The sequence below is a fragment of the Neodiprion fabricii genome, chromosome 3, assembly GCF_021155785.1.
Source record: "Neodiprion fabricii isolate iyNeoFabr1 chromosome 3, iyNeoFabr1.1, whole genome shotgun sequence".
Classification (NCBI taxonomy): domain Eukaryota; kingdom Metazoa; phylum Arthropoda; class Insecta; order Hymenoptera; family Diprionidae; genus Neodiprion; species Neodiprion fabricii.
Window position 1 is genome coordinate 2,209,796 of NC_060241.1, and position 27,141 is coordinate 2,236,936.

General features: G+C 35.7%; 2 protein-coding genes and 1 long non-coding RNA gene across 9 annotated transcripts; 1 reads left to right on the forward strand and 2 right to left on the reverse strand.

Moving 5' to 3' along the window:
* LOC124177283 (liprin-alpha-1) lies at positions 1-26,320 on the forward strand. Of its 7 annotated transcripts, none has more exons than XM_046559471.1 (22): positions 1-825; positions 14,953-15,054; positions 15,253-15,417; positions 15,517-15,608; positions 15,762-15,857; positions 17,263-17,488; positions 19,047-19,334; positions 19,441-19,584; positions 20,707-20,866; positions 20,975-21,336; positions 21,426-21,668; positions 21,734-21,916; positions 22,058-22,150; positions 22,326-22,486; positions 22,636-22,683; positions 23,687-23,870; positions 23,956-24,101; positions 24,195-24,407; positions 24,475-24,738; positions 24,826-24,982; positions 25,721-25,837; positions 25,915-26,320. In XM_046559471.1, exons 1-22 carry the CDS (start codon positions 577-579, stop codon positions 26,002-26,004), a joined length of 3,783 nt encoding a protein of 1,260 aa, XP_046415427.1. In that variant the 5' UTR covers positions 1-576; the 3' UTR covers positions 26,005-26,320. The 7 variants fall into 7 exon arrangements, with proteins under 7 accessions (XP_046415427.1, XP_046415428.1, XP_046415425.1 ...); XM_046559472.1 differs by having other exon boundaries at positions 23,690-23,870; XM_046559469.1 differs by having other exon boundaries at positions 15,517-15,591; positions 17,279-17,488; positions 23,618-23,870.
* LOC124177286 lies at positions 8,012-9,839 on the reverse strand. Its single transcript, XM_046559479.1, has 2 exons — positions 9,708-9,839; positions 8,012-8,817 (listed from the first exon to the last, which is right to left on the reverse strand). Exon 2 carries the CDS (start codon positions 8,815-8,817, stop codon positions 8,020-8,022), a length of 798 nt encoding a protein of 265 aa, XP_046415435.1. The 5' UTR covers positions 9,708-9,839; the 3' UTR covers positions 8,012-8,019.
* Positions 11,281-13,630, reverse strand: LOC124177287. Its single transcript, XR_006869577.1, has 3 exons — positions 13,463-13,630; positions 12,393-12,549; positions 11,281-11,480 (listed from the first exon to the last, which is right to left on the reverse strand). It is a non-coding gene; the product is annotated as an uncharacterized LOC124177287 (long non-coding RNA).
* Positions 26,321-27,141: the final 821 nt, after the last annotated feature.

Here is a 27,141-nt window from a genome sequence, read left to right on the forward strand (position 1 = left end):
ACGTGTGACGTCATACGGCAAGATGGCCGCGGGTGTCGAAAATGGAGTAGTGTAGGCCATTGGGTGGTAGGAATTTGTAGGTGTGTCAAGAGAGTCTAGTTTATTCGTCCGAGTTATAATGTCGCTAAGATGCCGGTGCATTGATACGTGGGTTTCGGCGTTCGGCTGCAAGCGGTTGTCGGCGTGGGGCGCGGGCACCGCGTCGAGCTAATACATCATTTCAATAATAATACGGGGGGGAGTATTTCGTATCCTGGTTATCGAGTGATTACACACGAACACTGTAAGCGAGAGAGAGCGAGAGAGGGAGAGGGAGAACCAGAGAGTAATAAAGAGATCGGGATTCATAGAGAGAGAAAGAAAGAGAGGGACGGACGCTCGCAGTCGGTCCTGCGGGATAAAACGTCGGAGGATATCCACCCTCGGCAGGCGAAAAACGGGGGCGTGTATGTGCGGTTTTTGGGCGAAGGGCGGATACTTCGGAAAGGGGTTAGATCGTGACAGTGGGTGTTAAGTGTGTACCGTGGGTGGTGTCTGTGTGTGTGCGACTGTGTGCGTGTCCGTGTTGACTAAAAAATGTGGAACATGATGTGCGACGTGATGCCGACGATATCGGAAGACAGCATCAGTCAGCGGAGTTCCCAGTTCTCGGGCGAGGATGCGAACTTCGAACAGCTGATGGTGTCGATGCTCGACGAGCGCGACAAGCTGATGGACTCGCTCAGGGAGAGCCAAGAGCGACTCCAGGAGGCCGAGGCTCGTCTCCAGGAGGTTGAGAAGGAGCGCGACGCCCTCAACCGACAGATAAACGCGAACATTCCCCAGGTGAGAAAAGGTCCGGGGCGAATTAGCGCCGATCGATCGATCCCGGGAAGTCGAGAAACTCGCCGCGAGAAGACCCAGCGATATTCGCCCTCTTCTCTTCTCTTCTCGAGTCCGCAGCCTAGTGCCCGGGTCTTTGCCCCCTTCCCTCACACAGCTTCTCTATCTCTCTCTCTTTTTTTTTTTTTTATTATATACCCCCCTTTTCTTTTTTCCGCCTTTTCCTCGCCTCCCTCTCGCTACCGCGCCGGTGGCGACCTCGAAATGCGAGATATTTCGAGGCTTATTGATTGCCGCCCGCCGGCGGGACACCCTCGCGCCATTTTCCGACTTTGGATGAATTACTGCTGCTGATTTTGTTGTTGTTGTTGTTGTTGTTGTTCCGATCCTGTCAGATCTCCCTAAATTTTTAACGATCACGAGCGGCGAACTACCGAGCGAGATCACCCTGAAGCTGGCAGCGAACTGCGCTGGACTTCTCTTGTTTTTCACTCCCGATTAATCAGAGTACCAACTTCAATGATCTGTGTATTTTATGCCCGAAATTTTTTCATTGACATGCGACACAGTTTCGTTTCCTCAGGCTTATCTGATTTTCTTTCTTCTTCTTTCGACGTCAATTTTTATCGATGGCTTCGTAAATTCGCAGGATCAGACTCTTTGATCTCGATTTCGAACGAACGGATTTGGTGATTTCCGCTTGCTTAACGTCAATCTCGAGTCATTTGTTTCCACTATGATTTCTTTCCTGTTATGCGGTTTTCCTTGATTTCTGTACTACGACAAATGGTTTCTAATTCGTGTTTACAATTTTACTACCGATTTCTGCTGAATGATTTTACAACGTCTTGGTGATGTTCAGTGATTTATACGTTGTGTAAGGTAGAACAACGGGGAATTGTTAAACAATCACAGAAAATCATTGCAGAAATCAGAGGAGTAATGTTATAAATCGATCAAGATCAGTTGACGAGTTGAAAATCAACGTAAAATCACAGGCCAAAGCAGAAATCGCGTCAAATTGAAGTTGGCAAAGTTATCGTAACGATTCGTGCTGAGGAAAGAAAAACGTTACGTCGCGATTTTGCAACTTTATGAAATTCAGTAAACTGTAATGAAACAAAACACACTCGTTTTTTGAAATCTTGGTCCCTTAAAAATGGTGTAAAATGAAAAAAATTGCGATGTTTTCCCCAATGTTTCGTTACGATAATAACGTTACAAACTTCAACCTGGTGAAATTGCTCGTAATCACCAAAAACAGGAGAACATAAGACAGAAATCATATATTTGAAATTGTCGTAAATACATTTGAAGTTGAATCATACATAGACGATAAAAAATTTTATGAGCCTGTTGTGATATTCTTTCGAGATGATTTTTGTCTCTCGATATTACACAATTCCTTAATATATTCGAACTTATGTCTATTTAGAAAATAATAATTTTTCCTATTAGATTTATCGTTCCCAAAACTCGAGATCGATTTTTACCAATCATCATTTTACCCCGTTACTATCACTACGTATAAACAGAAACTATAATCATTTAACGGTCGATTGTCGTTTTCTTTTTGCAATATTCTTCCCCTCTTGATTAATCATGCAGCGAACATGTGCGCAAACATTTTTATCAAATAAAACGTATAAAATAAATCACAAATAAACTCTCAAGCCGTCCGTCGATGATGATAAAAACTCGGGAATTCGCGATGATGTTTCACGACAAACGTGTTGTCTCTTTGCACGGTTTTACTTTTAATTCCCGTTATGACCCAGAGTCGCCCCTCGATTTGATCAGCCTGAAGTTTGTAACATTATTGCAATGCTGGATATTTGGAAACAGTAGTCATTTTACAATTTTAAAATTACTTGAAATTTAGTAAACCGTTGATACAGAATCAAAGAACTCAGATTTTGTAATTCAAATTCTTCTTCAGGTATTCCAAAGATCCAAAATGTTAATTTTTTTTCTCAACATTTCCATACATTACTAACGTTACTAACTTCAGCCTCGTTCTTTTTCTCCTTTCACAACTAGCGCAAGGAATGCAGCTTTAAACAAAAAAAAAAACAGCGATCTTCAAATTTATCTTCCAACTTCCCGATTCTCATGCATTATTATAATTCATTTATCTGCATATAGATTGTCAATTTAGTCGGGTTCGTTAACTTTTCCTTAATTATGGTTGCAATGTCTTTGAAAAAACTGAAAAAAAGAAAGCAGTAACGGTAACGTAACGAAAAGCAACAGCCAGAAAAGAGAAGAAGGGATGCAATTTTTCCCGGCATCGCGCAGGTTTTAAACTACACGTGGTTAGTCTGTCGGTTAATTTCTTCTGTAACCTTCGTGTAACATACATATATCTGTATGTATACAGTTTGTCCACGCGAAGTAAACATTAGCTAACTGAACGTGTATTTATGTGTGTGTGTACTTACGTTTATAATATGTACATGATATAACACACTTATATACATAATATATATATATATATATATATATCAAACGATTAAGGTCAAATTACGAAACGATACCCGCCACGATTCGCTTATAGCTTTGGTATTAACGAGAAATATGGCTTTCTGTTTCTATTTTTTCATTTTTATTACTCTGTTATATTACACATATCGTATAACTTTCCTTACATCCCGAAAATCGATTATGTAGGAGAAAAATTCATCTCGTCACAATTATTAATTATATACGACCAAATTTTAATTTATTTTCCTTCTTTTTTTTTCCTCGTTTTCTATTCCATTTGAATTATTTTACATCTTCAAAAATTTTCCGTATTATTAAATAATGTTTTCAACGGCAGCGGGTAAAATTGCAAAATTTCTAATTATTTTTTTTCCCTCTTCTCCTTGTCTGCGCAATCTTTCAATACGATATCCTGGAACATAAGAAGAAGATAAAAAAAATGTACAATTCTTTACCCGCGTTTACAATGTAGCTGTAATATTCGCGTAAAACTGCGAAATCGAAAAGTCTAATGATAACATTGAAAAAACGTATTTCGAAAATGAACTTTTTAAATCTTCTTTTCATTAACATGATAATACACAAAAGCACGCATATGATTTTATTTCTTATCGAATTTTTCAATTATCTCTCTAAATACCGCGTGTATAATGAATATTCATATCGATAGCATTATTATTGTTGTTTTTATTGTTGTTATTATGTTTATTATATCGATGACGATTTTCGCTCGGTTCCTTCGTCAAGTTTCTTTCTCGCTGATATCCGATCGGCGTGAGAGGATTTTGCAATGCGATCGATGAATCGTTCGATCTATCGATCGGTATTTCAAACACGCGCACACGCTTCGTCGAACTTTGTAGCTGCTGCTGCTGCTGCTGCTGTCAAGATGATATGTGATATATTATTTAAGGCTCGCGTATTATATCTACCTCACTCACGTATCTCATCGTATCGTATCCTGTGCATACGTAATTGTTACTTTTTTTTTTTTTTTTTCAAATGCCTTAATTGCACAGACCTACACCACAACGAACTACATACATATATGTGTATACATATATATACATGAGTATAGTTAGTCGAAAGTCACACGCAATTATCTCTTACTATATATATATATATATATATACGTTATACGTAACCGTATATATCCACGTATAACATGCAACGCATCATTTAACCAAAAATAAACGTTGTTACATGTTTTATATGGGTATATATATTTAGTTCGATCCGTTCGATACACTTTCATTATTATTATTATTATTATTGTTTTTATTATTACCATATCACTTACCGAATCATTTATTTTACAGTAAAGTTGAAAAATGTTTCTGCTCATATATACATATTTACCATTCCATAAATGTGTATGTATATACATACGCATATTATACATGCACGATTAACGAGTAACGTTGAAAATTTATAAGTTATTCAATGTTAGGTTTACTTACGACGATCATAGTGCAGCGTGATTATTTCGGCATTAAAAGTTTATCGCGGAAATGTCATCGTGATGTGGTTAAAGAATTAAAAAAATACAAAAATGGAAGAAAACAAAACGAAATCGATAATCACAATCGCAACGATGATTATAGTAATAATAATGATATTGACAATAACAATAACAACAATCAATAATAATAATAACAATAATAATGGAAATGATAGGAAAAAGAGAGGGGGAAGGAAGGAAGAGGCGCGGAGTTTATTTATACACACAGTGAAGCGATTATCATTTAAGCTTGCGCAGCAAATAGACCATGCTAGGAAAATAATCCTTTTCATACATATGTACATACATGTATTATGTGAATATATATATTGTGTAATATATGTTACATCACATTATGTATATATACGGATCGTTCGATTTGAGGTTGAGGAACGGATTTGAACAATTTTTCTTTTTTTATCCCGTTGTATTTTTTTAACTTCGAAAGTTGTACATTCTTCTTGCCGGTACCTTTTTTTTTTAACGACCTTTCGCTGCTTTTCCAAATTCACGGTTTCGTCATGTTTTTGCGGAATAAAAAATTTTCCACATCTTTTCCATATTGTTGTAAATTTTAATAACAAAACGAAGAAAAGTGAAAAAAAAAATACCGAGAGAAAAGTAAGGAGAAGAAATTTATATCACACAGACTCGTAGGGTGGTCTCGTCAATTTCAAATATATACTTGCCAACTTTGGAAAGGGTATCGAAAGCAGTTTTACAAATGATAAGCATTTCGAAATCCATCGCATTGCATTATTTATTTCTTTTTTGCCGCGATTATTTTCGAACTTATCAATGAGGTGTAATAAATATGTGTTGAAACGTTTATACCATAGATGGACATTTCATGCGAAACAAATATAGTCTGCATAATGTTTTAATGTGATAACAACACCATGAAGTTACTCTGCCGAAATGATTTACATTTATTTATTTTTTTTTATTTTCTTCTTCCTAGTCATTCTTAATTTATTTCCCATAATTTTCTGTACCAAACAAAATGAGTTCTACAACAGTTAGCTTCTTTTTTACTTGAAAAAGGAACTTCGTTTTTTTTTTTTTTTACTTTTTTTTCGATTTCAAACGGATTTCAGCACCCTTTCCAATCAGATCAAAAATCTGAAATAATTGACATACTTTGATTATCGTGATCATTTATCGATTCCAGGGGTGAATGGCAAGTGTACGTTGGATATTAACGTCGACCCTAAAATACGCACCCTCGGTTAGACGAACCCCGTTCGTTCAATTATCATTCACGTTCGAAAGTGTATACATATATACGTATATTATTAAACACTTGCTAAATACATACTGCGTTGTGTATTTGTACATAATATACGTACGCTAAACAGGCGCATTGTAAAGTTGTTGTGTGGTATATTTCTTTGGAAAAAGACAAAAATAAAATTTAAAAAATGCACGGGCAATTAGCGGGATTTGTTTAACAATGAAAGAGAAAACGAGAGAGAGAGAGAGAGAAAGGACTGCATAATATGATAAACAGGCTTCTGTATAATATAAACCAAATTATAATATAATACTAATCATCGACGTTCTAATTTAGAATGCAACTCAAGCTGGTCACAAGTTTCTTTTATTTATTTTTTCTTTATTTTATTTTATTTACTCTTCCATTTCGTCTACGCATGTTGCACAATCATTCATCACGCTGATTGTGAGATGCAGTGTTGTGCACTCTTTCCATTATTCTCGTTGTTTCTTTCCTTCGTTATTTCTTTCTTCTTTTCTTTACGCATATATCCCACTTGTAACTCGACTTATATCCAGGGTGGGCCCAATTTCCCCTGACACAATTAAACCTACTGGGTTTAAAAAGCGTATAACTTACAGGGAAAAAAAAATCAAAAATGGTTTTAAAATTTGGTGACCAGGATTTATTCCAAAAGAAAAAAAGAAAGAAAAAAAAGCCCCGGACTTTGGTTGTCCACCTCGCCAACATCCCACACACATCGTATCGTCGTACATGCACAGAGACAGATTGCATCTGACGAAATACATTTAAAGCTGCGCGTTGCATTCTTCCGACAATGAGTGCAATGCACTCTCTTCGCTCACCCACTTGGTACCTACGACATCATACGCGCAGAGATACGAAATGCGCCCGGTTTACCGATCAATACTAACTTCCGGTCGGCGCATGAATGAAACCACCACCCTTCGCGCTCTTCACCCTCTTCACCCTCCTCCTTCTTCCGTTTTCCTGTATAATACGTATGCTGTAGATAACATGGAAATGCGGACGACGCGAAGGATAGAGAAGAATAGGAGATAGACGAATTGTTCTATAAATTACTCTCGTTGTTATTGTTGATTTTGTTATTGTTATTGTCGTACTACTCGCTTGCTGAAACTTCAATCTTCTCTCATTTTACTCTACACTGGAACGGATGTTCGATTAATCGGTTTTCCGATTACTCTCCGATTTTTTTTTTTTTTTACTCTCTCATCATTATTTCTACTTATGCTGGTTTGCAATAATATATACAATGTAATTTTATTTATACACAATCTAAAAATACTGCAGTAGCAACATTTAAAAATCGTGTCTTATCTTCCTTCGTTTAACAAATTACAAATTGCAGAAAAATGACTTATTGTTAGGCTTTTATAAACGTACGATGAGTTAATTTTGCATTATCAATTCATAAAATAATAATGATAATAATAACAATCCAATCTTGAGTGATATAAATTTTATAAATTTGAGCATTATGTTTCTTTCAATTTCTAAGAGGCCTTATAGTTTTTTTAATCTTATCTCGTTGATTATGTACGTCTAACGCGATACTATGTGTAGAAACTTATGTAACCGTTCATTCCATATTCTTATATATATATTAAATTATATAAATATAATTATATGTATATATATATAAAATTTCAAGAAATAGAAAAATTCACATTTATGTAAATCCATAGATTACAATCGTTGCTAGACAATCCGTTGTGTCTTCTCTTATAATTCGTTATAATTCTCTATCTTATGATCTGTACATGTCGTAATGCGGCGTTTTGAAAAATTTCTCAAAATCGAAAAACGAAATAAGAGAGAATAATATTGATAAAGATCGAGACAAACTCGACGCGTCAGAACGAAAATATGAGATTGGAATAAAAAATCGTTATAAAAAATCTAACTTCTCTCCAAAATATGTAAAAAAAAGAAAAGAAAAAATATAGCAAATTTACCGCAATTTAATTGTCATTAGGGAAACTACATTGTGCGGTTTTGTGTCCTGAAAAACTGGACGACCCTCTCGATCGGCGAGCCGCGTCACGTCAAAATCGGCGACGTTTATTTTGCCGATTTTCCTTGCGATGATTTTGCTGTAGTTGGACGTGTATTTCCCCGCGACTAGATCGACTTCCGGCATCGTTTTAATCACGTGGTTAAGGGCGGCTGCGCAGAGATCGAAACCAAGACCGCGGCGCCGATCGGCACGCCGAATTCCAACGAGTTCGAATTCGGCCCAAATCCGGCATTCCGGATGCGCGGCGAAGAGATCCAAGGATTTGTCGATGATCCCCATGAGATTGGCGAACTCACTTATCGTCCTGGATCGCAGTTTGCCGTCGTATCGATCGTCGGAATTTTTTCCTACAAGATTTCGATCGTGAACCAGGACGACTATCGCCCCGGATATTCGGTTCGTCGGCTTGTGAACCGCCGTTAAAACAGTTCCCGCGTCGACGACGGTTTCCATCAAAATTCGCTCGTCCTTATCGACCTTCGACCATTCTTCTTCTTTTTCTTCTTCTTCTTCTTCATAGTCCGTTGTTCTAACCTCTAGAGACGATTTATCACCCTCGTGCTTTTTCACACCGTACATATCTCGCATACTTTTTACAAGCGTCTCGTCGTGCAGGAAATTCTCTATCAGCATATCGACTATCTCGTCACGACGTGATTTGTCCGATAATTCTATCTCGTATTCAGACGATAATGCGCACGGGAATATAGAGCGGTTTTTATTATTCTCCATCTGTGGTACGAAATAAGAAATTAATTATTACTGCACTTTTATTGCATGTTGTACAATATCAGTGATAAGTTTCAGCTTTAAAGTGGTCTTCATGTTTTCAGGTTTTTTTTATTTTCTTTTATTTTTCATTTCGTTTTTTCTGTTCATGTCATCCTAGCTTCTATGTATAAAGTATAAAAAAGAGAATGAAAGAAACAGAACACGAAACAGTTTTCAAACACACGTTACAATAAATATATGTATATATTTATGATAGCTAATTGTCTACGCGATCTGCAAGATTTCGTCCAAAACTGATAATTTCAGAAATAAAATGATGCATAGATTCTGGTAACAAAAAAAAAAAAAAAAAACGGATGTTTTCCTGTTTTGTGTATCAAAAGTTTAACTTCAATAAATTTGTACGTATACAAATTCGAAATCAATCATCGAAATAATTAATTTCGCTATAATCTTTTTAAATCTCCCGCGCCGTGCGAATTTCGTTTGGCCATTTTGAAAGTATCTTCTCTTGCACGATGTTCAGATCTGTGTTACATTCAACAAGTTTAGGTCATGCACGCCTGAGAAATAATAATAATAATCGAGAGAAAAACAAGTTGTAAATTTCATTTCGACGTTATTAGTTGTAAAAAATTTTCGACGTAATTCGGTGAAAATATAAATATGAATAAAGTCGAAAGTAAGCAGAAGATTGAACAGAGAACAGGCACAACATTTTTTAAAAATTCCTCGCAAATGAGAGTGATATTAAACAATAACAGATAAAAATACTTTTATACTACGTCTGGATCACCAATAATACACAAAATATGAATATTAAGTGTGGCATGCAGCGTAGCTTTGCTTTTGTGTTTTTTTCGAAAAGTCTTAAAGTACAAAACACGTACCGTAAATCCCTTCGAAAGTATAATCCTCGCAGCGTGTTACCGCCTTCGGTCAGAGCCAATATGGCTGCAATGGGTCAACTCCTTACACACTGTATCTCTCTTTTCCTTTTTCTCTCTCTCTCCGTCAGCTGTGCGCTTCGCAACGTCGGTATCAAAGAGAACAACCCTTACCGTCCGGTCGTCTTTAGCTATTCTATGTTCGAGTCGTAATAAAAGTGGCAGGTAGCCTCAGCAGGGTCTCGACATTATCGGTAGAGAGCGTGAAACGCGGTGCAAGTACTGGGAATCTACTGGGAATCTATTAATTAACTTTACTGTATAAACGTACATAAAAGTTATATAAATTTGTTTACCTCATTGAATATCGTCCCATGGTGATTGATAAACGTATTACACGTATAAACAATAATAAATGTATTCGCGTTTGTGCAATAATTTCTCGCAGGTTTATTTACATACTTTCGTGTAGTTGTATAATATTATCTATCTATGTTATGTATAAAGAGTTTAGATTTTTCTTAACCCACAATTTATTATAATACAAAGATAAATGTGTATTATTTAATCACAATGCCAATGTCATATGCGTTGGAGATTATATATAATAAGCTCCAATTGCGCTTTTAATCGCTCGTTTCATACATTCTATCTATTTATCAACAAATTAACGCACGCAATAATAAACGCGGTATAAATATCCTTATCGTCTTTCGTACGCATGTCTTTGTTATATAATACATGCATACTATTTAAAACAACGCGTATTTTTCATTCGTTATACATTCGTAATATGTTTGATTTATTTATTTAAAATATCTCGTTTTTCTTCTTTAATCTTTCCATTTCGACAAGAAGACCGGGAGGGAAAGATAAACAAAAAATCCAAACTACGAATCGATGAAAATTTCCAAAATCTAATAAAAAATCACATTTTAAAATACCACCAATACTCTAAAACAACTTTTCTACCAAAATTTAGAGTCTAGAATACTTTTCAAATCCAGTGTAGCCACTATTGCTACAGATTCCGTTTTTTTTCTTCCGCATATGATCAGAGCCCTTGACCATATATATGTACACGGTATACGTCACGCACATGCAGTACGAGGGATGGAAACAAGGGGTGTGTTTTTTCTCTTTCTTTTTATTATTATTATTATTTAAATTTTTTTTTTTTCATCCCTCCACCTGCACCCCTTATATTTTACTATACAGGTATATATTTACGCGTTGTACGTATGTCGTATAGTCGAGGGTAGAGTTTACGTATACGTCAGTCCGGTATTTGAGTTCGTCGAGCTAACAGTCCGTCGTAGTTTCAGTTGTAAAATTGTGTACAATAAATGATTAAAGAGTAAAATTACTTGTGTCACATTTATCAGTTGTGCGAATGAACGTGTAAAATGACGGTTTAAAAAAAAATAAAATAAGTAGTTAAATGTAATTTTTTTCCATTTTTCCATATTATATTCAACGTTGCGTAGATTTTATTTATGCAACGAAATGCGTGAAATTTCTTTTTCGTTATTCTTTCTTTTTTTTTTTTGAGAGAGAGAATGAGCGGATGATTTGAAATTTTTAATATACAGCAATTTCCTCACTTTGTTAGAACAATTATTAACTAAACTCACGTCGCGATTTTCATCTCATTTTTGCGATATTCCTAATTATATTTTGAACGATAAAAATTCTGATTCAAATTATTCTGTGTGCTGTGTATGTTTTTCGCAGCGGATTGTGATGCAGACATTTTTTTTGCCGCGTTTCGTTTACCTGCAAAATATATTAATTTTTACAGGATGAAACCCTAAGTTTTGAGGATAAAATTCTTCTGCTCACAGATTTGCAATGTTATTATTAATTAATAATATAAATATCGCTGCGTTAAAGTATATATATAATATGACAAAATGATAAAAATATATATATAAAAAAAGGAGAGAAAAGAAACTGCAGAATAAATTTAGAAAAAAAAAGAAGTTTTGCCGTGTCTTGTGTTATAAATAAATAATTGATACGTGTATAACAATTAGTGTAACGATTTCACGAATCGATTGATCTTTATCTTATTCTGTCGAGTTCTTCCTTTTTTTTTTACTCTTTTCATCATCTTCAACATCGTTTCTTACATTTTTGCGACGCCCTAATATCGGCAACCAGCGATACGTCAATGAGAGCAAAATTTTCAAACATCAGGAGCTTTCGTTATTTCTCTGTATTTTTCAACAACTTATAGAATTTCGTTTTTTTTTTTTTTTTTTTTTTTTTTTTTTTTTTTTTTTTTTATCATCATAGTAGAATCCAATTTTTTAAACCTTTTATTTTAAAGATGCTACTTCGAATCGTATTATAGATACGTAATAAATACTTTACTTTATGTTTTACCGTAAAATCGATACATTTGTCTGTCTTTAGTACCTATTATTTGTATTATACGTGTATTTCCCATTTTATTTATGTACATAGTACATACATCGCGTGACGTATGCGGTTATTATTTTCATGTAAATATGAATATCTCTTCTGCATAACGTTATTTATATAGATAGAACCATTTTATCGGGATGTAAAACAATGTGTACAGAGATATATACATATATACTAGGGTGCCCTATTTTTTGTAACTTTTTCTTTCTTGTATATATATAAAACTTGAAAAAAAAAACTAGTCTAATATATACATACCTGTAATAATGTATAAATGACAAATTTTCACATCCCATACGTCAGATAATTTATAAAATTTATTCTACCATCGCAGAATATCTCTCGGAGTATCTTTGCACTCTCTTTTTATTTTACCCTTCATTGCCATCTCTCATGTAACGGTCTGCACTCGTGTCTATAATATATACATAAAACGTACATATATATAGGTATACGCATGAAGTACGTATAGCGCGTGCGTAAGTAATAAATAATAAAAATAAAAAATATGGAAGGGATGTAAAGAGAGCGACGTATAAAAATAGTACTTGCGGGCTCGTGGCACGTATCACTTTATATCTTGGAATAAACGTGCAGACGGAAACGGAAACTGCTTCTCAAACACGGGGTATAAAGTTCTCCTCTTCTTCTTCTTCTTTTTATTTATTTATTTATTTATTTATTTTTTTCTACGGTGTAACGCCGACCAGTAAAATTTGTCAAAGAATGCGATAAAAGCAAAATAAATAAAGAAGCTTGTACAATAAAAATACAAGTACACTTCGCTTCACAATGGAACATAATAAAGGAAGTAATCTTTATAAATGAAGTGAAAATTAATATTGTATAGTTTAAAACGAAATGAACTTGAAAATGATTCCGATGAAAACGATTACTCAGATTTATCAGCGAATGAATTTTACGAATCAATGTTCAATGAAGTCACTGAATTTCGAATCTATATTATTATAAACGAGTTTAGTGAAATGAATGAATTTTGAAAAATGCAGAATATTCATCAGTGTGAGATTAATGTATATAACAAGTGTACGGATATTTTTTTTTTTTTTTTTTTATCTTGAACGTTTTAAATCTCAACGGCTTTTTTTGAAACGATAAAATAATATTTTTAAAAAAGAGATCATCAAGGAAATGTCCGTGGCAGCTGATGAAACTGTTCCTACCGCCGATTTTCACAGCAACATTTCGACGGGTGAAAAAACAACACTCGATGAAACTTTTCATTATACTTATAGAACCTCGAGATCCGCCAGCGGATTATTTTCAGCAATGTGCACCACATCCGTTAATGATAATAATAATTTTACCATCGATAAAATAGCTGAACCAATCGATCATCTCAAGCAGCTTTTTCTCCGCAAATCGAACGGCAATAATTTTATAATAACCGGTTCGAATCCGAATTTACCTCCAGACAATGAAAATGGCACGAAAAAACGCTGCTCTTGTGCTCTTCATCATATTTTAATCGAGGTGATGCGTCATCTGCGATAATATACGATAAGATTATAACCGATATATATATGTATATATATACATTTTTTTCTACGACATGCGTTTCTGCAAAAAATTGAGAAAAAAATGCAACTGTCTCTGAGGATTTTTTCTTGTTAAATTTTTTTTTTTGCTTTTAATCATTTTCTGCACCTCATTAATCGCGTGTTTCTTTACGCACACCGCACCCTTTACCTCGCGATAGCAACCCTGTATTTTCACCCTCTTCTACCTTTTTTTTTCGCGTTATTCACACGCCGCCGAGTGTATGCAAGAATATTAGCCCCTCTCAACTTTGCCAAATAGAATTTTCTTTACTTTTTTCTCTCTTTCTAATCAGAAAAACGAAGAATAGCAGCATCGAATACAATTGCAACAATTCTCTCGTGATAATGTTATTATTATTAGTATTCTTATTGTTATTATTATTTTGTATTGATAGCTTTTCTTGTGCGACTTCGATTTCCTTTTTTTTTTTTTCAATCTTATATTTTTTTTTTTTCAATACTATAATATATACTAAATATTTGCGATTTTGAACCTTGAATATCTCTCCTTCTCTTTCGCTTGATCAATACTCAGCACCTTACTGACTGACAGAGCAACCAACTCGCATTTCGTTCATCTATCGTGTCTATGTAATAAAAATAGATTATGGACATGTTTTTTTTTCATATCCTTCTACAGATGTATGACAGAATTTGCACTTAAAAGATGTACGATTTAGATCTTTGCGTTTTATGACATTCTTTTTTTTCTCTTTTACGGTTCTTTCAATTTTCATACATTTATCGACTCACCAAGTTACAGGATATATTTATATATATTTACTTATTTATTTACGTGTGTAAAAAAATAATTCTCGATGAATACCCCAAAAAAAAAAATATAGTAATATAATTATTGATGATTTTAATATTAGCAATGATGATAAATCGATTTTTGCACGAAAATTCGTGCGAGCTATGATACACTTGAAAGTGTATATTTGTATCAAAGTATGGAAATTTTTTAATTTCCTAATCACTTGTTGTATATTAGTTTGTGTATATATATATAAACAGAAACTGCTTGTCATACATTACTTATTACGTTCGAGGGGAAATCTACTTGCGAAAATATTCTTATAAACTAGAATATAAAAAATAATCATGTCATGTTTTTATTTTGTTGTGACGAGTGGAATGTATTTTTTTCCTCTTATAATCGGTATATAAATACAGCTAGATATTGTATAGAAGAAATAGTAATATATTAGATTCTGAATCCTAAATTACCAGCTTTTTCTTTGTCTATGTTTCAGGAATTCTCTCAGTTAACGAAAGAGTTGACAGCGGCAAGGGAGAGTCTTCTCGAAAGGGAGGAGGAAATATCCGAATTAAAAGCTGAAAGGAACAACACCAGGGTACGAGGATAAAAATTTATAACATTTTATGCCGTTTGATTTTCTTTCAGCTAACATCTTCATTGAATTTAAATTGAAATTAAGCCAACGATTTCATTATCTTACCATAAACGCTGAAGTGCTAGAGATACAAGCATCGAATACTCTGTAACGAATGAAAACTGATTGTTTTTTCTTTCTTTCTTCCTCCGCCTTCAGCTCTTGTTAGAACATCTAGAATGCCTAGTATCGAGGCACGAACGTTCCCTGAGGATGACGGTGGTGAAAAGACAGGCCGCGGCACAGTCAGGAGTATCGTCAGAGGTGGAAGTACTGAAGGCGTTGAAAAGCCTGTTCGAGCATCACAAAGCCCTCGACGAAAAGGTAAGAATCTACTTATAGGCGCTTATCGACCCGCAAATGTATTACCCATCGAGCATTCTATAATCGTGTTATCAACATTTACAACGACCATAATTTCAGGTGCGAGAACGATTGCGAGTCGCCCTAGAAAGAAATACTACGCTTGAGGAAGACTTAGCCCATACCAAAGAAGAGGTGAAGTTGACAAAAGTGTAACTCGTTGTCGTTTCATAGTCTTTACCTATATTTAATCCTACATTGTTCAGGATGCATGCGAATATGATTGGGGAAACAGTCAATTCTTTAGCCATTTCTTAACTGACGACAAAAAAAAAAAAATTATACCAATTCTCTTACTCCCTCAGCTTCAGCAGTATAAAATCAGCGGACATCAGCCCAAGTCGATTGACGATAGACCTAAGGAAAATGGTCAGACTGACGATAGTCAGCAGCAAAACAAGGTAAGCCGACATGTTCGATAGTAACGTTGCGTCGGTAACGAATATTCGAATATACTCATAACGTAACATAACTTACATAAACATTTCCATATACATTATACTCATACTTATGTTACGGTGTATCTATCGATTCACCTTACACACACACCATCGATAAGATACACGTGATATCATGAATGCGCAGTAGCTTACATAAATACACGTACATGCGTGTGTGTGTGTATATATACAAAGTATGTCTATGTATATTGATACATAGAATATTGCATTTAAAATACATGAAAATCATGTCGATATGTTCATTTCGTTATTTTTCGCATGCTAGTCTTTAAATTATAACTATTATGATTATTGTTGTTGTTGTTGTTGTTGTTATTATTATTATCATTATGTATTTTCGATCCGTATGAAATTATTATCTATTGCGTATTGTCGACTACTGTTTTTGAAATTGCTTATACGTACGTAACAGCTTGAATTGAGTTTTTTTTTTTTTTTTTTTCCTATACCGTTGATACGAATATAGGTATATGATTATTACACGTACACGTGGCGTTGCTGATTATTTGAATTCTCCGTTTGAGTCTTTTTTGTGCAAACAATGCAGGGCTGATTGTAATTATTAGCTGTGACTGAATGGTATTTTATTACTTTGCTCTCTCTCTCTCTCTCTGTCCTCTGTCTTTACAACTTCACTTTCTCTCACTTGTTTGTTTTCTATCATTAAACAAATCAAAAACAATAAAAAACGTGGAGAAAATAATTTTTGCTCGGATATGTAAGAGAGAATATTATAATATCTTTTTTCTTATTGTACTCGCATCTGTTTACATACATTATATTATATAATAATATCGGTGTCGTTTCGTATTTGTCCAAAGTTATTTGTACATTATCATTACACGTATAAATTTTCACTATAAACAGTTGAATAATTTTATCGAATTGCATAAATACGTTATCGCTTTGACAAAATTCGAATTAGGAAAGTATCCTTTTTCGTAGGCAAAGAATTAATATCAGTGTAGTAAAAATTAGGTTGTTACTCTGTAGTTTTCGCGTATTTTTCAATCACATGGATATCAAACGAAACGGATCTTCTCAGACTTTGAATGTGCGTACGAGTAATAAATGAAATTATTTTTATTTTCTTATCCGTTTTGATTTCTTTTCACATATCACTGTAATAAATGCATCGCAAACACTCCTATACAGATATAAGATTTATACGCCCCACGTTGTGTAGTATAAAAAAGAAAAAATACGGTTGTCTTATTAGTCGACGTACGATATAGTCGTAGAGCGTAGAGAATACTGGATGATGATGATGATGACGATGACGATATTGTATTATGATGATGATGATGTGCAAAAATGCGAGCAAAGCGAGGCATTCTGAATGTAGTGTTGTGATCGGGCAGAATCATGCAGACCAGCAAGGGAACCATCAACAACAGCAACAACAACAACAACAACAACAACAACAACAACAACAACAACAGCAGCAGCAACTACAAAACCAAAGTATCTCCAACTCTGGGTCAACCAGGCTAAGCAACGGCAGCCTCGATCCCACCGAGCAAGACTCTGCTGTAAGAGTAATTGACTTGCAGGCTACCGTTGATAAGCAGGTATGCAAAATAATAAGAAAAACTTTGACCGACGGTCAGATCACTAAACTTGAAAATAATAATAATAATTACGACCTCTAACAACTCTCCATTGTTGCGATAATCATCTTACGTTTAGATTACTCACCGTACATTTTTTAACCAAATCTTATTTAGTTACTATGCTTCTGTCTTCCTCGTTTAGACATCGGTATACATTCGGTATCGGTCTTCGCACATCGCGGTTTATCGAAAAGGAAGACGAAAAAAATACGTTTCTTTTAATTTCATTCTTTTATACACCCTGTACTCATAAGGGTTTATAACGGTCGATGAACCGACGCAGTCAAACTTATATTAACGTATGACATAAGATGAATGAAGAGAGGAAGTAGACGACGTTTACTCTCTATAATCATTCAAAGATAAATTTCTGGCTGGGTCAATAGGATGTATGTACGTAAGTCTTTCTAACGTTCCTTGGGATTCTAATTCTGGATTGGCCACTCTATCGGCAGACTTTTTCTATTTATACATCACACACAGACTCGAGAGAGTAAAAGAAAAAAAGAACAAAACAACCTTGTCCAAAAAGTTATCTGTATCCACATTGAACGTGTCCCGGATCGGAAAAACGGTATGAAATAATTGATTAAACAAAGAAATGTGATTAAGCTTTGAATTTGGTTGACTAAATAAATAATCCTTTGTCAAAACTGTAGGAATTTATAGTATATTACATTGATTATCTAAACTATGAAATGGTCCACCATGTACTCTCTGTCTTTGCGAATATTGTTTACACGTGTTATATGCTAAACGTGTTTTGACACGTGTCTCACACGCTCGAACATCGTACAAAGGTAGGGCATTAGTGTAAAAGTGTAAATCCATATTAAAACATCATCTTCACCGTAAGTCAGAGCTGTAATTGTATGTTGTTGTTTCTCATTTTCATTAATTTATTTATTTTTCCGGTTTTGTTCTTTTTTTTTGTCTAACAAATGTTTTTTCCCCTTTCTTTTAAATAATGTAGGCGATATATGCAAAGCATTTGATGAACGTCAATCTTTGCCTACGTATATGTATGTTGGTATAGATAGATCGTTTGTGGATTTGTTGATAGCATTATTTTTTCATAGGCTTGTAGAACGGATTGAAGAACGTAAAATTTTTGAATTAGGTAACTAGTTATTCATCGCTGCCTCATTCATTCGCTCGATCAATCTGAATCTCCCTCTCTCTCTCTCTTTCTCTCTCTATTTCTCTTTGCGTGAGCGAGATTTTGAGAAATTAATGAAATTACTAATTATATACTGCATGCGCTGTCAAATGTGGAATGATAATTAGTGAATCGGATATTATTTGTATGATTACGCATGACTTAGCGCGGATATGGTGTAAACGATTTTCCTAATAAATATTGAACATGTACGAACAACACTTACAAACCAACTCTTCCAATCAATATAACATGTTACGTATATCCGTTATCAAACCCTCTACATTATTATTACCGTCCAGTTTTGATTAACAATTGATAATATTCATACGACTTTTATTGTACGGTTTATTTCAGAGCAACGAATTAAGTACATGGCAGCGTCGGGTAGCAGAAATGAGCGGGCGAGTAGCCGAACTCGAAGAAACGTTATCTAAGGCGCAAAAAGACCTTTTGAAATCACAGGAGAGTAACGTCAAGCTGCAGAGAGATCTCAGGGAAAATGTGGCGCAGAAGGAGGACCAGGAGGAGAGGATAACAACGCTGGAAAAGAGATACCTTAACGCTCAAAGAGAATCGACTAGTCTTCACGATCTTAACGAAAAATTGGAGCAAGAGCTTCAGCACAAAGAAGCTCAGCTTAAGGTATAATCGTTACATTTCAATCGGAATTTAATTTGTTTTTTTTTCTCGCTATTGCAAACTTATCCTAATAATCGCGTATTTATCCGTATGATCTTGTCTCAATTAGCTACAAGAAGAAAAAATAGCTGCCATACAAGAGAAGCTTGAATTAGCTGAACAAAAACTTGCCCAGTATTCGAAACTGCCAGAAATGGAAGAGCAGCTGAAGCAGAGGATGGAGGCTCTGACCCAGGTGAGGAGGCCCAACCAGGTACGCAGGCGAATCATATCACCACACTGCTACGTCTGCTCGCTCGCTAGCCTATCTACGTTTCTACACTCTTACTTTTTCATCTACTATTGTTTATTCTGTTATCACTCTCTTATTTCTTTATATTTACATGTATATATTACATTCTGCTTAAAATTAGTTACATTATTATTACTTGTCGCTACGTCTTTTATTTATCGTCTTTATTATTTCAATCACATCAATTTTCTTATACATATCTAGACATAGATTTATACGATAGATAGATCGTAGGCTGTTTAGAATTCGATACTTAAATATGGAATTTGCAAGGTTAACAGATTACCAGGTAGCTCAAGTCCAGGTAGAGTTTATTCAAATACTGCGTTAATATCGTACGACAGGGTATGGTCGCAGTGTGGAGATGTGAGAGCGCTACCTGGTCCTCGATATACCTTGACACACTAGGTATGGGAAATCGTGTTTTTTATTCCTTCTTATTTCACGCTCGTTTATTATCGCACGCTTATGTCTATCACCATCAATCGCATGACACATATTATTTTTAATTGATGTTATTTTCTGTACTTTTACCACTAGTTACTAATAGAAAGAATCAAGCATTATCATTCATCAGTGTAGAGAGACTCGTTCACTAGTTAAAAATGTTTTCAGTAGATTACTATTAATCTTTGAATACATGAAACTCTTTTTTGCAACTTTCTTAATTAAACTAAGCTCTGTGACCGTTCTACTTGTTGCTTTACACTGGTGAATGAATATCATTTTACATAATGTAGGTAAATACGATTCAACGTCGTTATTCACTGCTCGTAATCTCTTTTTCTTCATTTAACTAAAATCAAAAATCTCCCTTTGTCTTTATTGATTACTTGAAATTTTTCATGAAAACAACTAATATTGAAATTCGATGAGATAATGAAAAGAAACAAGACGACGTTATAACGATTGCAAAGCATTGAACTTTTTTTTATAATCGTATCATTTACAAATATGTATGTGACAGATTTTTACCAGGGCACATATGTATGATGGAATCGTTATTGTGATTACTTAAAAAAAATTTCACAAACTATTCGGTAAACGAACTAGTTAAATACAATATTCTTATAATGTTATAAGCAGGCTCAAGAGAGACACGGTAGCGCGGAGGACAGAATTCAAAGGCTAGAAGCGCAGCTAGAGGAAAAGAATGCAGAAGTAATGAGATTAAATCAACGGCTAAAAATGAACGAGGAGCATAATACTCGATTGAGTACAACGGTCGACAAGCTGTTATCTGGTAAAGATTGCCAGCGTTAACTAAATCCTCTAATACTGCCCGGAGCGTTTGATTCCTTGTTTATTTGTCGTTTAAACCTTTGTTCACACATCAATTATCAAATTTCAGAATCTAACGAGAGATTACAAGTTCATTTGAAGGAGAGAATGCACGCTTTGGAGGAGAAAAATGCGCTCACCCAAGAGCTTGAAAAAACAAGAAAGATCGCCGAGGAACTGCAGAATGAAAAGACGGAGATTGTCAAAGAGCTTGGTAAAGCAAGGCTCGAAATTGACAATGTTAAACGTCAAATGCTCCAACAAGAAATAGCCTTTAACATTCAACAGACCGACGCATTGACCAGAAGTCTCTCACCGAACGTCGTCGATCCCGGTAGCTTTTCACGAAGCGCTAGTCACAGCAGCTTCGATACACATTCGTTACCAAGACGAGGAGTGAAGCGACCGCCGATGGACGACGATTCCACAAAGGTAGAATACCGGGACAAGACACGGCCAAATCGGTCCTTCCGGTCATTGGAACAACGTCATGATCACACGGTTTTCGTTTTTGTTCATAGGGTTACGTTGCGCGAACGTTAGCCGAACAGGAATGGGAGAAATTACAACAAGCCCACGTGCTGGCCAATGTACAGCAGGCCTTTGATGTTTCGAGTGACGCTGAAGGGGACGGAGATAACGAAAGCATCTTTAGCTCAGCCGCTGATGTTATCAGTCCGACGGGTCATACGGATGCTCAAACTCTCGCGTTGATGCTTCAAGAACAATTAGACGCTATAAATAATGAAATCAGATTGATACAGGTAAGATAAGCGCGATTTGTGCGCCACAAATTTTCAAATCTAATACCGAACTTGCCGTATTTCAGGAGGAAAAACAGAGTACGGAAGCTAGAGCCGAGGAACTCGAGTCTCGAGTTGGAAGTTTGGAACACATGAACCTTCTTGCGCGAGGGCGAAGTTTGGAGAGAGCTTCGCCACCGTTGAGCGGACGTTCGACCCCAAAATCACATCACAGTCCGAACAGAGATTATCTTCACAAATATCACACGGTGAGTTTTAATTATAGACAGTCGTTAAGTTGCAGGAATCTCGTTATATTCGCTTGGGAATTGTGAGAATTTCTCTTAAATCGATCTATTGGGGATATGGAAAAAATGTTGCCCATTTTGATGTAACGATTTTTGACACAGGCACCAGCTTCAATGTCGCCAGCACACCTCCATCAGTACGCAGCAACTCTCGTCAGTCCTGGCCAACTTTCAGAGTCCCTTCCGGCAAGCCAGGTTTGTTGTTAAATAATCATTCTTTGCTTTAGCGTGTAGTTGAATTGTAAAATTTGTTCTATCAAATATGATTTCTCGACTGCTTGCACAAACTCCGGAAGCTAACTGAGTCACTGTTGATTATATTTCGTTAATAGTCTAACGAAAATGGTATAATGCTTTCTGCCTGTGGCAGCTGCAGTTGTCTGGAGAGGAATTACATTCGGTCAGTGAAAGAGATAGCACCGGTGGAGGAGGGAGCGGAGGAAGCGGCGCTGCATCTCCACTCACTGCCAGGTCGTTGCGATTGGAACGAGTCGCACAGGCGCTGGCGCACAGTCAAGAAGAGTTACGAAGGTATGCGACAATGATTAAAGTTACATACAGGAGTGGTCGGCGTAGTGATGTAAAAATAACTGAAACAATCGGTAACCCTTTTTTATTTTTAACGTCTTTGGAAAAGACTATGAATTTTTACACTTGTTGTTTAATGTTCATGCTGTCAGACGCACAGGGCAAAGTGGATTCCCCAGTAGCGGTTACTCCGTGCACAGGTTAAATAAAACTTATAATACTGCATGCATTTCGTATAACGTACCGTTGTGCACAACGTATCTAAACGAGGTATGCCAACATGAAAGGGATGACAGCGACTCGAGCTCGATTTCGTCAAATCAAAGTCAAAGTAACGAGCTGAGAGTAATAAAAAATTCGTCGGAGAAAAGAAGCGGAGCGGGAGATCAGAGAGTATATCAGTTGTCGGATAAAATAATAAATAATAATTCGAACGAAAAGTTACTTCGACAAACCTGCCCCATTCATGACAAGCATCGAAATCTGAAACAAACAAGGGAACTTATGGAAAGAAAGGAATTACACATGTCTATTACTCCGAGAAGAAAAAGGTTGCTTTATTATTTTAAATTAATATTTCTTTTTTTTTTCTTTTACTCTTTAATCTCAGTTAATCAGACAGCAATGTTTACAGGTTTTTCTGTCTTACGTGTAATTTCGAGTAGGTATTATTTTTATAACAATATTGTTTGTTCTCTTCTTTCATTTTGTTTGTTTTCTTTCCATTTCTGTAATTTTTTATTTTTTTATTTTGTTTTTGTTTTTCAATTATTAGTATCATTACTAAACGAACTTCGGAGTACTTTACATAAATTTGAAACAGTAAAGCTTCTTCTACAAGTTTGATTTTGTTATTTATTTATTTATTTTTTTCGAGTATACCGCTATCGCTCACTGGTACAGTAGTATATTCAACGATCGCACAAGTTTTCTGTAAGTTCCCTAGTCTTGCATGATCAAATATAAATACGTACACCGACACACACATTATTACCACTCATATGTACATATACAATCATTTAAGTATGTTCATATTTACCTATACGAAAAAAAGAGATAAGAGCAAGTAGCTCCGCATAGTAAGATATCCTAGAGTAGAAAATTAGAGACTAGATTAGCGCTCCATGCAAGCAGGCATGGACAACATAACAACAGCGCACTCAATTCTGGGACTCCCCCTTCTCCATTGTCCTCACGCCACAGCAGCCAGGACAGTTTGCACAAAAACAATCTAAGCGGTGTCGGACTTCCCATCGGTCAACTTTCCAGCTCGCATCTTCACATGCAGGCCAATATGAGTCCGGCAACGGCCGCCGCCGTCGCCGCAGCGCAAAAGAAAAAGGGCATCAAGAGCAGTCTTGGAAGATTCTTTAGTAAAAAGGAAAAGGTGAAGATTTCTTGAACAAAGTGTAGATACTTGAATTAATAAACAACGACTGTTGCTGTTTCTATAAAAAAAAATTATTTTACAGGTCAAAGGAAAGGACACCACCATGCCAGGGGATGTTCCGGGAATGGGTGGTGCAAGCACACCAGCTGATCCTGATTATGGAGACAACATTTCGCTGGCTGGAACATTGGGTGGTAAAGGTGACTTCGATCGTAGGAAAAAGAAAAGGTTCGTTTAGTTCTTTCCATCAATCAATTTACCGTGTAATTCTGCTTAGCTTTTCCCAGCGGTGTCACAATATATCGATTAATTTCTCAACAGTATATTAGACTCTTCTCGACACGAACTATTGGCCGGTGCCATGAAAGCGGGAACTCCTTTCGCTCTGTGGAATGGACCAACAATAGTAGTTTGGCTCGAATTGTGGGTAGGAATGCCTGCTTGGTATGTCGCCGCATGTCGGGCGAATGTTAAAAGCGGAGCGATAATGAGCGCTCTGAGCGATACCGAAATACAGCGAGAGATAGGAATCAGGTACATATAAAAAACCGTAGCATCGATCTGCCGTCAGGCGATCACTGAGCTATGTCAATGTTCACAGCAATCCCTTACACCGCTTGAAGCTCAGACTAGCCATACAAGAAATGGTCTCCCTCACCAGCCCCTCTGCACCAAAAACTTCGCGCACCACCCTGGCCTTCGGTGACATGAACCATGAATGGATAGGCAACGTCTGGCTTCCCAGTCTTGGACTCCCTCAATACCGATCCACCTTTATGGAGTGCCTTGTAGACGCAAGAATGCTCGATCACTTGACCAAAAAGGATCTCAGAGGGCAGTTGAGGATGGTCGATAGCTTTCACAGGTATTCTATGTGTCCTTTTACCTATTTTAATTCATGCACTCTCTTTCGCCGTCAAACATAAATTCACACCGGCAACGTGTCTTCTAGAACGAGTTTACAGTACGGTATATCCTGTCTGAAGAGGTTGAATTACGATCGGCAGCAGTGGGAGGAGCGACGCAGAATCGCTGAGACAGCAAACGTCGACGTTCTGGTTTGGAGTAACGATCGCGTTATAAGATTCATACAATCTATAGGTTTAAAAGTGAGTAAATAGCAGATTGTGCAACTACTGCGCTAAGTATTTATCCTAACTGATTGCGCGAAATTCGATTTTGCGTTCCCAATTGAATGCGCAAAATATTATATTCCCGCACTGGTGGTTTTTCCAAATAATCCGTAAGTTTCGAACTGTTTTAAAAGTTCAAAACGTCCCTGACACTTTTCCAGGAGAAGGTAAGAATTTTTTTACAATATCTGCTTGGAAAGTTCGATTTTAAAAATATAAGCAACATGCATAAAGTTTTCAATTTACGAACAGTGCGGTAAAAGATATTGGCGCATGCGGACTACTGAAATGCCCGATTTTCCGCACCATGGCTGTTTTGGCGCATGTGCACTTTTGAATAACCCGATTTCACGCATTGTGCCATCAAGTAATTACCTAACCGAAATTTTACACACTGCCAGCAGTACGTTCATGGCTTCTCAAATCAAATTTCCCTTCATAGGCGTTGGAAAAAAACACGTGTGTCACGTGTGTGGATAAGTAATATCTGACTTATGTGAATGCAGCAAGCGCCATCACCTATTAAATTACAATACAACCAAATATATTTTGGTTCAAATGCCACACTAGTGCGGGCATCTGCTATTTTCGGCACTCATTTGGGTACGCCAAATGAATTTTGCGCACTCGGTTCGTAAAAATAGTACAAGTCTTTCGTTATATCGAAGTCGTCTCTTCCATCTTTCCTGTACACGCTGAAATTTATTTATCTAGGAATACGGTGATAATCTTCTGGAATCCGGTGTACACGGTGCGTTGATAGCGTTGGACGAAAGTTTTGACGCAAATAGTCTCGCTCTCGCCCTACAAATTCCTACCCAAAATACCCAGGTAAGGTTTCTTCCTTTCCTTCATTTCGCTTCCTTGTAAATTCCCTGCTCTCGACGTATAATTTTTTTTCCTTCCAGGCTAGGCAGCTACTCGAAAGAGAGTTCGGAAATTTGTTGGCGGTAGGAACCGACAGGCGACCGGACGAATCAAATAGTCTTAAATCTTGATCGAGCCCTTCAAACTCGAGGCTGTCTCATCTTCACCCTCACCATGTCTAGTCTAAAACCCCAGCTAATATCTGTGCGCGACGTTTGCGCACGTGTATATCTGTGTTCGAATGTGCGCTGCTGCGCGTGTTTCGCGTCACCCAAGTTGTATGAGCTTTAAATATCACTCCTTTAGCTATGCTGCATACACTTAACATGCTGTTATATATAATTTTTAAATGAGAGGACGTAGATCAATTTAATTTTTTTCTTTATTGCTATTATTATTTTTTCTTCATATTTTTTCCCTCCTAATTTCAATTTCAACGGAGTTAAATTTTGGTGAATTATTTTTAACGAAGAAAAAAACAGGACAGACTAATATGAATAATAATATTAATAATAACAATAATAATAATAATAATAATAATAATAATAATAATAATAATAATAATAACAATAATATAATAATAATAATAATAATAATAATAATAATAATAATAATAATAATAATAATAATAATAATAATAATAGCAACAATAATATGTAAACGACTGCAGTTAGAAAACATTATCAAAGAACAATAATGTTAGCGTGTGTCTAAAAAAAAAATGAAAAGGAATATCAAGAAAAAAAACGTACATAATGATTGAGAAGATGAAATGAAAAACAACGTTTTATAGAAAAAGGTAACAAAAAACGAAAAGAAAAAAAAATTATGACAAGCGTTTGAATGAGGCGTGTGCGAAAGATGCCATAGGTGTTGTAATTAGGAAAAATTTATGATTATAAATATATGATAATGAATAATAATTATTGGTTATACAATAATAATATTAATAATAACGATAATAGCAAAACGTGTAAATGAAGTAAAAAAAGGAAAGAAAATTATGGAGAGAAAAATGCAAAAAAAAAAAAAAACAAAAAGATCACAAAAAGAACAGAATAAAAAGAATTGCAGTGAATGACGATAAGTTACGCTGGTGTTGTTAATGTTGTTGATACTGAAAAAAGATCATTGTTGTTAATATTTGTTTCCCCTGCGAAATAATAATATCTACTGGAAGCGCTGTCAAACTTCCTGGACAGGGTCTTGATTTTTGTATTTAAATGAAACTAAAACTTTTATAACCACTATTATACATGTATGTATGT

Coding starts and splice junctions, on each gene's coding strand:
- LOC124177286 (XM_046559479.1), bottom strand. CDS start 8,817: ATGGAGAATAATAAAAACCGCTCTATATTCCCGTGCGCATTATCGTCT.
- LOC124177283 (XM_046559469.1), top strand. CDS start 577: ATGTGGAACATGATGTGCGACGTGATGCCGACGATATCGGAAGACAGC. Junction 15,055..15,252: donor CTGAAAGGAACAACACCAGG/GTACGAGGATAA, acceptor CTCCGCCTTCAG/CTCTTGTTAGAACATCTAGA. Junction 22,151..22,325: donor AGTCCCTTCCGGCAAGCCAG/GTTTGTTGTTAA, acceptor TGCCTGTGGCAG/CTGCAGTTGTCTGGAGAGGA.